The following is a 12,671-nucleotide window of genomic DNA, read 5'->3' on the forward strand; positions in this document are numbered from 1 at the left end:
CACGTCCGAGCGCCGATCCGGTTCGCGGTGCGACTTGTGCGGCAAACGGTGCCGCGGCAGGCGGTGGTGCATGCACGGCGTACGAGAGGTCATCCACCGCGAACAAGTGCTATCCGACATACCGTCCGTCGGTCTCCGGTGGACGCGGATTGATTTTTATTATTTCCGGTTTTTTTTTTTTCTAAATATTTTTCGTTATTTTTTTTCGCTTTGTTTTCCAATTCTCTCTCCGTTTTTTTCTCATATTTTTTTCATATTTTTTTTCCAATTATTTTTTCAAAATTTCACTTAATTCTGACATTACGTTCATATGTGTGTTTGTGTGCATACAGTAGAATTATGTATTTTGACGTTTTCGTGTTACATACGGTGTATAGTTTCAATTTTACGTTTTTCACTAAACACTTGCGGTGATTATCATTGTCGTTGAAATCGTTTTTGAATTACACGTTTGAAACTTAAAACTGCATTTGCAACGTTCAAACTAAAATGCTGACTCAGATTTAACTACGAATGCGATTCGTAAGCTGTCACATCAGTACCGTGGAGTGAAAACTGTCTAAGGAGTATCGTTTTCGGTTTAAAATAATGTAAAACGTTTGTGTTTTATTCGAAAAATAAACGACCAGTGTTCCTACTTTTATCTCTTTATGTTTTATGTTTATGTGTGCAATTTCAATAAGACTGAAATTATGTTACAAAATAAGCATGTGAACTACTTTTCAAATGATAAACAGTTATCATTGCCAACGAATCGATGAAAATAACTGACGTCTTTGGTAAAAAATATAAAACAACATTTGGACATTTCATTTGATAACGGTTTCACGCTTTGTAGAAATTGAAATTTTCAGTGCAAAATATTGTGTAAGTATTTAAGAAGAATATTAATGAAAACCCAGATATCGTGATATAATATATCATATCAATCTAAATAATTGAGTTTTAATTTATTTTATCTACGATTTTTAATTTTCTTTTACATTTATAAAAGCTAAAATAAGAATCTCTTAATGTATCAAAATCAGTAATTAAGTAAATGTACTTAACTTGGAAGCATATATGATTATTCTAAGTAGTAGAAATATAAAACTTAAAAACACCATGACTCAAGAACTAAAAAAACTAACTAGGTCAATTCTGATAACATTTTTGAAATGTTTGACATTTTTAAAATAAATGTTTACTTAAGAATAAATTGAGGTATATATATTTTAATATCATAAATAATATATAATTATAAAATATAATAATTTTTAATAGTATTTAACAAAATAAAATAAAAAAAAAAAATGAATAAAAATAGAACCTAATTAATTTTGTTCAAAATACATATTCGAATATTTTTGATTAATAATACTCATATTAGGATTAAAAAGTAGTTCTATATTTTACGTTTACTAAACGCAATAAAATAATAATTTTATATTACTAACTTAATAATTGTTCAAAAAACGTTTATAGTAGTTTTGTACGTATAATGAGTCTTTCACAGCTATCATTATTCTTGTAAATGTAAAACTTAAATTAATAAATCAAGTATCTTTTTGTTACAATGATTTGTTTTACAATTTTACTTTCTCAATACGATAAAATAACTACCTCAAAGTTAGTCAAGATTAGTACACTATAAGATTAGTATTTACAAATATAAAAATAATTGTTTTCAGAATAAGATAACTTTTATTTTTAAATCTAAGTATAGGTAAGTAAGGTTCATCATGCATCAACATAATCTAATAAATAGTGCGGTAGGTATCTTGTTAAATATATCATGTATTATGACTTACCTATGTATACAACAAAAAAGTAAATAAATTACGTTTATATATATAACTAAGTAGGTACTTAACATAATTTATTATACAAACATTTATGTATTTAGTTATTTCATAACCAAATTATGTTCAAAGAATACATTTTCTTGATATTTTGTAAACCATTAATATTTAACCAAAATAGATAAAAGATAAATAGTTTATTTTAAATTAATTTATTATAAATAATTCAAAAAATTTAGGTCCGTTTGAAGAAATAATAGACTAATAAATATGAACTATTGTGAATGAATTAAATGTAGTATAAAACAATATAAATTCGTACAAATACGTATAAGACCACCAAATCAATGGTTTTAAATAAACCATTCCAATGAACATTTAATATTCATAAAATTCTCTTTCATTCCGTTGCGTACCATGTAACGGGGTGTACTCATGATTTTACCCAATCACATTTAAAATTTAAAAAACTGAACTCGAATTGAATAAAAACATTTTTGATGAATTTATCACGCAACCATGGACGTTAACGTTTAACGACCGTTTTACAATATTTCCCGTTGAATACGGCTATTACAGTCGCGTCTGTTTTCGAATAACAACTGATTGTTTTGAGTATTTATTACATTTAGAATGTTTGAACTACAGCAAATTCTTTTGTTCTCTACGTCGATTTGCGTAATTAGCTGTGGAAGTTACAATGACCGCAGTACTAGTTTTTTAGATGGCATAACGAACTCATTTAAGGATATGAGAGTACAAACCGTTTGGGCTGCTACGTGTTGGGACAAAAGTAAGAGTGCTTAAAATATTAAAATAAAAATCCATCCTTTTTCCGAATTCAAATCGTTCACGCTGCTGAAACTATTAATGCACAGTTGTTTACTGCTTATTACTATTTAACTCCTAAAAATTCTATAAAATACATAATATTGCTTCTCCGGAGAAAAAATTTCAATTGCGCATGAACACGATAAATCAAAAAACTACGAAGCAAAATGTTTTTGAAAATATTATTTTTATGCACTAACATACATTATTACGGGGCATCAAAATTACTATTATGTAATAAAAATAGAAATCACCGAGTTGTCTTGATTTATCTCATGATCCGTACTCTGACAAACGGTTTTATTTCATAATATGCGTAATTATTTTTGACTAGGTATCTTTTTGTAAAATCATACGTTGGTTATTCAATAAACTAGTCATTTTGCCTCTTAAAAGGGTTTTATCCATGTCAAACTACTTCCGGAGGACACAATTTATTTAATATTTATTATGGTACTAGTAAAAGATATTTAACTAAAATGCATCTGTTTTTACTAGTTAAGATGAGCGTAATTCTTAAATTATCATAAACAAATACATAAACGTATTAATCAATTATTGAATTTTTCTGATTAAATATCTATTTATTTTTTTTTCATCAATTTCATTAAAATGAAATCGTGATTATTTAGAATGTTATTTTTTACCCCAATTATATATAGGTACTAACAATGAATTGCTCGCTAGACTGTCAAGCAAAGATATATCGATCACTTTTGATGAACAAAACTTGGCGATTGCCCACCAGACGCATAAAACGTGGTATATATCTGGGATGCTGGTTGATTTGGCATGTGACGATGCTTCAAGTTTACTCAAACAGGTTTTTATTAAATATATAACATTTATTTAATAACCATTTAGTGACCAATTTTTTCATGATATATCATTAGTAATTAAAATTATTAGACATTTAATAAAATAATAACATTGAAATTTATAGTTGGATTTTTCTTTTTTACTTAACTTAAATGTTATTTTCAACGTTTCGATAGCAAAAATTATTTTCAAAAAAGATTTAGGTATTTATTACAAGTTCTGATAGTCTTAAAACTTTTTTTTACAACTCTATATATTTTATTATTTTAAGATTTTTGAATTATTGATCCCATATTTTACTTTTTTCAACTAGATTCGTTTCTCGATAAAAATATTTGAACATTAAAATCCACAAAGTCTATCAGACCTACTCAATTCAGTTCAATAACTTTGGAATCCATAGATAAGGAAATTCATTTCACGAAAAAAAAAATAGAAAATCGATAGGAATGACATGTTTTTACTCTAAAATACATTTTTCGCTTAGATTACTATCAGCTAAAATATCAATGGTAGCTTCAAGGGAAAATACTAGATGATACTTATTTCATACGCACTTTCAATTCATGTAGAATAATATTATCTTCGCGGATTCATATTGAAAAATAAAATGCTTAGATTTTCGATACACACTATAGTGTATAATAATTTCAAATGTGTGAGATATAACTAATAATCACTTGGAGCTCGATTGTTTTCATGGTACAGTGACGCGGGTGTGTAAAATATCACGTGTTGTGGGCATAGGCATACGCTGACCTATATTTCAGGGGATGCCTACTATACTTTTGGACCCTATCTTAACAAAATGTTTAGGTGTACTTGACAAATTATAATGTACACATAATTAAGTAAACATAACTTTAATTTTTATTTGATATTGTGGTATATTGGTCCCAATGAATGTGTTTTCCTTGAATCTCGTATATTTTTCTCAGACAGCATCAATTATTTATGAAATTAAGTCAATTGTAACTGTTATATTATCATAATGAATTTTTTCACACACATTTAGAAAATTTAGTTTTATTTTTTCTATTTAAAAACATAATTTATTTTTTACCAAATATTTTAAAATAAATGACGTTTAATTTAAGCAACATCAGTAAAAATATGGGCCCTTTACTCTTAGACATAAATTTTAGGGCTTCATCTACAACATTTTGTCTTACGCACGCCTATGATTGTGAAATCTTCACGATACCACTGTTAACAGTAATTACTATATTGTTCAATAAATTTAGGCATCACGCGAACGTTTGTTTAACCTTCAGAATGTCTGGTTTCTGTACAACCGCTACGGCAGTCCGAGCAATATTACAAGCACTTCGGAAGTTGCTCTGCAAGTGTTCAGAACGTACCTAGGTGAAGCGTACGTGTTGCCAGACTCCAGAGTTTATCTACTAGTAAAGGTTGACGGTGACTTCTGGGAAGTATGGGATGGTTTTCGGGTGAGTGTTTCCGAAGATATTCGAGTGTCGAGGGTTGGCATGATGACACCGAATCGAGTTGAAATCAAACACTCCGACAGGACAAATTTTCAGCGCGCAGTCCTTAAAGCGTCTACAGTGGTGAGTTTCTCGTAATGTTTTCTCGACAAAATTACCATTAAATTAAACAACCGATTATTGCGACACTGTTCACGTGGGTATGTACTCGTAACATTCACAATAACAATGCAAGCGGTTTTCTCTATTCTTCCATACGGCATCTACTATGGAACTTAATAAATAATACGCCTACCTATACGTATTTTATGTTCCCGGTTTAATTTATTGCTATATTTTCATAAAAATTAAAGATGAAAAAATGATATGAATTTAAATTTAAATTACAATAATTACACTGTGATTACACTTTAAATATATATAAATACGAGTAGAAGTGTAGTTATGGCATACCTTAAACCGCATCTCGCGTATTCGGATCGCTATAGAGACCAGTACGGTAAAGTCTTACCAAATCTTATATTAGTCGAGCTTAAAAAATGTATTGTTCATCTGCAGATTCTCGAACCGAAAGATTTTTTCGGGTTTGACAAACCTCCAAGAACTTTAAATCTAGACGTGTTCGCTTATATGCACTACACCGTCTCCGTAATACTAGCGGAACAGTTAAATTTCACGTTAGTATTAATTGCTACTAATTACGCTGCTCTTCATAAAAACGATGTTTTTTTATGCTTTAAGATTGAATTTGACTTTTTCTCCTGACTACGGATGGAATCACGGGAACGGAACGTACAGTGGCATGATAGGATTACTGCAACGCGAAGAAATTGATTTCACGGCTGCCGGTAGTCTCATGAGAGCGGATAGGATGGACGTAGGTGATATAACTGTTGGAACATTTGTAGCCAGGTATATATAAAGGTAGTATGTAACACTTACACCATTAAGGGTGGACCGAAATTTTGACATTTTTGATTGAGTACCCTCACGTTTCGTTCTCCGTAAACAATAAAAGAAATGTAGGTTAAATGTAATCATATCATGACTCCCGTGCTGCAAATACGTTGAAAAAAGTAAGTCAAGTTTTTTAGTAGAATTTCAAAACTAGCTTACAATTATATATAATATGTGTACAGGCGTATTACAATTTACGCTTGTTCCATTGCGTAACATTACGAACGTCTTAGTGACGCGTCGTTGTTTGACCAGTACAACAACGAATGATGATGAATATAATCATAACAATAATATAATATAATATAATATAATCATAACTGTGAATAATGCGCTTTTAGATTTATTTATTTATGAGAACAAAAAATATATTTTAAGACTACGTTTTTACCATTAAAAATATAGATGTATACTATCACGTATCGTATAAGTATGTATTAAGAGGGTAGGCAACAGAGTGCTGTAGTCCCGGACGACTAATTATGAGAGGACAGCTGATTTTTTAATATTTTCTACACTTCGTTTTTTCTTATACTTGTACAGTGAAAACTGAATAAAACGGAAAACTATCCAATACGGAATTTTTCTATGGTCTCGGCACGTTTCTATAATTTTATATAGACGCTGAACCTCAATAAAAAGGAACATTCTTAACACGGAAACTGAACCATTTTATAAGTCCCATGCAAGTAAAAACCTTGCATAAACTTAAAAAATGATTCACGCATGTGTACTATAAACCAAAAATAAGGAATAAAATATAGATTGGCGTATGTACAATGTACATCGTTTACAATAGTGATAAATAAAGAAGATAAAATTGTTCTATACATATTCGTGCAATATACTTACATACAATGCATATTATCGCATAAACGATACGAACTTTCTTCTTTGTAACTGTGAAACAGTCTTACACCAACAGTCGTACTGTTTACCTTTAATTTTATCTTCTGTTCATCATATTATATATTAAAATGCCAAAATATAACAGAAGAAAAAATAGCGGCAACCGTAACAAAACAAAAAAACTCTTCTTCATTTTTGGAAATTCTAAATATTTATATGTCATATTGAATTGCCTTAGTATGTAATATGTAATAAAAACCCTATATTCCAGTTTAAATTTAATGAATTTTAAAACCTATATTTTAGTTAAATTTTAATGAATTATATTATTTAAAACAATAATTTGAAAAAATATTCTTTGGTATTTATTTGAATTGAATAATCCGGAATTTTTCCGTTTTATTGAATAAAGCAGAAAACTTCTTAAAGCGGAATTTTTTGTTGGTCCCATGGGATTTCGCTTTAGACAGTTTTTACTGTATTTGATATAATGAGGCATTTTTTTTTTTTATTGTTGCTCCAAGGCGAAAAATTCCTTAATACGACTTTGCACATAGAAATAAAAACAGCCATGGCGTGATTATTATTTTCAAACATTATTATTTTTGCAGTACAATCGCAATTTATAGACAACCTCCTCTGTCTACCGTTAATAATATTTTTACACTGCCTTTCGCGCTCAACGTCTGGATAGTGATGGTGATCATGATGATTGCGTTCATCGTAGCCCTGTTATTTCTCATATGGACGTCGAACAGATTGCGAGGTGAAAAAACGACACTTTCTACTACATTGGATACAGTAACCCTGGTCCTTGGCGCTATTTGTCAACAAGGTACGTAACCATCAGAAATGAGTAACATATTTCAGTACAAGGAGTGCTGGTTTTTGAGTTTCAAATTTTTTTTTAGGGTTTTTATTTCTCAATTTATTCTTTAAACAAATCTTTTTTTAATGTTTTACTTTTACAATCTGTTGCGCATCGGAACAATACATGTCATAGATGATAGCATTAAAAAATGAAAGAAATGACAGATTGTGCCATTATTAGTTGAACTGCGATACGAGTATATAAATTAAATGAGAAAATTACTGTCATTTAAATTTTTTTGTAGGATTTCCAAGAATAGTGAAAGAAGAAAGTCAAACATTAATGGATTTTATTAATGAGTAAGATAATTATTAAAATGCTTGTAGTGAAGTTTACCTATTTCGATTATTAATAATATTTTAAGATCCGAGTGGAGGGTATGGTTGGAAATATAAAAAAAGAGCTTAGGAGATTAACCAGAATATTTTTGATTGGAACCTTTGAATTGGATTAGTATTGGAAATATCGGCAGCACCCCAGGTGGTATCCAGACTGGAGACCTTAGGTCCATATGGGTCTTAAAATTTATTTAGTACTACACGAAGTTTAATATGGTTTAATGTAATTATAGAATGGAGAAATCAGAGTCGGGCGTTGAATATTCGGGTTTTGTTAATTATTTGTGGCAGCCAAGTAAACCAACAGCCAATGAGTATACGAAGATTGCACACTTGTTGGACAAAAGGGAGAAGTTGATTGTTGTGATAGTGATGAACTATAAAGGACATTCTATACAAACAGAAAAGTTGAAATGGATAGATTTAAATTCGTTCATTTTTACACCACATATGTCATATGTCACATTTTCAAGTGATCGAGATAGTCTTGTAGATGAGATTGATGTTCATTATTAGTTAAAATAGCTTGTCATTGGAAAACACCATTGTGTGATTTGTGGTAGATTGGTCCATTGTAAGAGATTCAAAAATAGAGGAGCAATAGCGACACCTTTTGGTATGCCAGCGTTTAATTCGGTAAGAGAGATTAGATATTAGATTAAATAGGTGGAGTCTATATTTACAAAGACAAAGCGGTCTCCAAGATGTGACTTAAGGAGCAAGTAGTAATGGCTAGGAGAGAGCTGTTTTAATTTGAATAACTGACCTGTATGTCATACTTTATCGAACGCTTGGGAAACGTCAAAGAAGACACCGGCATAGTATTGTTTATCTTCTAAGGCGAATGAGATTTGGTCAACCAAAGGATGAACCAATTAAAGTTAACTGAAATTTACCCATTAGTAATTTATTAAAGGTAAAATAAAATACATTTAATACATTTTAAACAAAGAATCGTTTAATATATTTCCTAAGAATTTATCATTATTATATGCAAGCAGCGACGATACGACGTGTCCTTAACTGCATCCACCCGTTTGCTTACGTTATTTTAAAAACTGATATATACGATTTTTTGCAGGTCAATCGACCAATATTCGATCTTTGGCTGAGCGAGTAACTATATTCGTTCTGTTCCTGGCCACGGTATTCTTGTTCACGTCTTACGCGGCCAACATTGTCGTTTTGCTACAATCCACCAGCAAAACAATCAAGAGCATCAGCGACTTGGCAAATAAACCAATAACGTTTAGCGTGCAGGACACTAAACACATTTATGTATATTTCAATGTACATAAAAAATAATTATTACAATAATGATACTATAGAAATGAAACGTAGAGTGGTATTTCAAGTTTCATTATACCTTGAATAATGACAACAACATAATAATTACATAAATTATTTATGTCTAGTTTCCGCTAAAACATACTCGTACTTATATATGCCACCAAAAGATATTTTACATAATATTTAATAATTTGCTTTTATTTTCAATTAAATTCATTTTTCGTAGTATGTAATTTTTTTTATACATTCCAGTTTTATAATAAACATTTTGACGTTAAAAATATAAAATATCATTCAAAATGATTAATCAAGATCAAATTAATTAAGAATTATTATCGTGGCGTATAGATAGAGTACAGTATTCTACACATATATTATGAAAACCATGCAAGGTATTCTATTAAGCATCAATACTATACTATTTTTGCTTATGAATATGGTTACTAAAAATTTTAATACCGTATATTTGAAAATATTAAGAGTATAATAAATTTAAATATTCAATAATTACCTTAAGTGAAAAAAAATAAAAAAAATTATTATTTCAATACTTAATATAACATACTTTTTTGATCATACTATAGGTTTTCTTTTATTATTACTTTTGTTGCTTTTATCCAAAATATATTATAGCTTGACAATTATGTGTTTTTCTGAAAATACAGTTATTAAAAGTTATTTATGTTGCAAAACATAATAAATTAGGGAGCATGATTAATGACGCTTCGGTGAAAATTCCGATGGGTGGAGGTTGGAAGAAAACGATAAGTTAATGGAAAGTATGAAAAATTAAATCCCGAAGAGCAGAAAAATGATATCCCTCAATGAAAAGAAGGAGCTAATTTTGTCAATTGGAAGAAATCTAGTCCGAAAAAAGGGAGTTAACAAAGATATTTGGGAATGAAGCTAAGATTTTGGGTGAGTGACTGAGGAAATTAAGAAGATAGTAGGTAGACTGAAAACTAGAGAAGAAAAGGGCATGTCATAGATTTGGGAACTATATTGGGAATTGTGGAATATAGTTGAAAAATCAGAGAGAGATGCAATGACTGAGTCTAAAATAGGAAGAGATTTTGAGACATATTTCAAGGAATTTTTGATTCTTGAAAAATCTGAAAACAGTGGGATTCATCAGAGAGATTAGGAGTATATAGTTATATATAGTTATTAATCGCAAGTTTCACGTTTACATTCATTTTTTTTTTTTTTTGTAAAACACATTATTATTCCATGTATTCATATTGATTGTAAAAAAAAAAAAAACTTGTAATATTTTCAGTGTAATTATATTTATAGGAAACAATGGATGAAAATATTAAAAAAATATACACTGAAAAGATGAAACCGCAAATGAAAAAAGCATTTACGAATCCAGAGATAGGAATCGAACGAGTTCGTAATGAATTTCACTCATTTTTGGTAAATCATTGATTAAAACTATAAATACATTGAGTATAAAATAAAACTAAGAGTTATTAATTTTTTTTTAGGGAGAAATTACATTGGCATATCAGATAATAGCTAGAAAATGGAAAGAAAATGAAAAATGTAGTTTATCTGAATTAGAATTATTTAAAATACCACTACTAACTTTATACATAGTGAAAAAGTCAGGATATAAGGACGTATTCAAACAAAAGTATGTATTTAAATTTTAATTTATTTGGTTATATTGTTTATGAAAAACTTGTATGTTGAAACAGAAACAAACAGTTCCGAAAGATTAAATATTCTAACTAAATTTCAACCCACCATATGTATTTTCTATTAAATTATTTACAAAAATATGATTATAACATTAGAGGAGAGTCATTACTTAAAACATTTTGTAAAAAGATAAAATAAATAATTGTTTAGTTTTTCTTAATAACGTTTTAAAGACACTTACGACGTTCACAACATAAGTTTAAAAAAATGCCTTGTACACTATTTATAAATTTTATGATTTTACAATTTATTGTCATTTTATTACTCCTCTAGAATCATTCAACAACATGAAATTGGCTTAAAACATCGAATATCCAAGAATACACTGCCGCAGAAACAAAAGTGTGATTCGGCCAACTCGGTCGTACTACATTTTGACAGCGTATCTATGAAAGAAATCTATCCGGCATTATTATTTCTCAGTTACGGCATAAGCATTTCTATGTTATTATTTTTAGTAGAGCACATTTGTAAATTTCACGCGAATAAGCAGAAAAGGAACGCGAATGAAAACATTCAACAACGAGTATTTCGACATTACTTCTGACCATCGCAATAGGCATTACTCTACTTACTTTGTATTATTTTTTATATTTTTATAAGTTAATCATAACTAACTTCAATAATTAAAGATTTATAATTTAACTTTGGAAAAACTCTTCACATTAAAAGTTCCATAAAATAGAAATACCTACGTTACAAATGTACACGTAATAACGCGAGGCTTAAGTATTCATACATTGTAATATTAACTATTTCGTTAAAATATTTTTTCTAAAGTAAAAAACCCTGTAGTATTTGATTGTAATAAGAAATAAAATATAAGACCAAGTTGAAAAGCTAATAAGAACATGACGATTATACAATATAATTTATTAGACATATAATCTTATACTATAATTAATAATATATAATAAGTAGTATTGAATATAAGTAATGTATCGATTGACAAATTAAAAAATGTAAAATTAAATTAATTCGTTAAATTCAACTAACTTAAATATTTTATACTCGACGTATAATTAGAATAAAATATTTTCACGCTCTACACAAAACGTATGAGTAAACAAAATTCGTGTCATAATAATATTGTCACGTCACGGAATATCAGGCTTTTGTTCAATAATAAATGTCAAGCACCGTCGATCATCCATCCCTTTTTTATTACGATTGTACTGTTATCACGGTTATACCCAAAAAAAACAAAAAAAAAAAAAATGGAATATATTGTAACAATAACCTAAGCTAACAAGTAACGATTGAAAAATCATGGGAAACAAACCTAAAAAATACCTAGTATCATTGATTATAGAATAGTCTATTCTATTACCAACGCTTTTATTTAAATCAAAATATATAAAGGATTTGGATAATTTTGTTAATTTTAAAATGTGTTATATTTTTACCTTGTACCACCCACCCCCAAAAAAAAAATCCTGTGTGCGCTACTGCCAAGCATTGATCCTTGAGACACGCTGGCTATTATGGGTTCAAGAGTAGAAGAGTTGTCATTAAGTATAACAAAGAAACGTAAGAAAGAAACGCTCAAATTTATATCATAAATTATTTATTTATTATTATTATTTTTTATTTATTTACATTATAATATATTATCAAATATATAATTTGGTGTGTTAATAATTTTGAGTTTTTACAGCAATCCTTGATGCCTTCCTTGGTCTAATACAATCAATTTAAATATAAAATTTTGTTTTTATTTTATTTTATTATTTTTTTTTTCGTGTTGTAAAGACAACGGTTTAAATTTGAACGTGTCATT

At 28.9% G+C, this 12,671-nt stretch overlaps 1 protein-coding gene across 1 annotated transcript; it reads left to right on the forward strand.

Annotated features, from left to right (window-relative positions):
• The first annotated feature begins 2,395 nt into the window (after positions 1 to 2,395).
• LOC112691899 (glutamate receptor U1-like) lies at positions 2,396 to 11,447 on the forward strand. The gene is made up of 10 exons (XM_025566332.1): positions 2,396 to 2,574; positions 3,275 to 3,435; positions 4,676 to 5,002; positions 5,438 to 5,556; positions 5,621 to 5,791; positions 7,297 to 7,520; positions 8,976 to 9,184; positions 10,481 to 10,603; positions 10,675 to 10,823; positions 11,165 to 11,447. Exons 1-10 carry the CDS (start codon positions 2,415 to 2,417, stop codon positions 11,436 to 11,438), a joined length of 1,917 nt encoding a protein of 638 aa, XP_025422117.1. The 5' UTR covers positions 2,396 to 2,414; the 3' UTR covers positions 11,439 to 11,447.
• The last annotated feature ends 1,224 nt before the right edge of the window (positions 11,448 to 12,671 follow it).

This window comes from Sipha flava, unplaced genomic scaffold (genome assembly GCF_003268045.1).
Source record: "Sipha flava isolate LNK unplaced genomic scaffold, YSA_version1 67_pilon_pilon, whole genome shotgun sequence".
Lineage (NCBI taxonomy): Eukaryota > Metazoa > Arthropoda > Insecta > Hemiptera > Aphididae > Sipha > Sipha flava.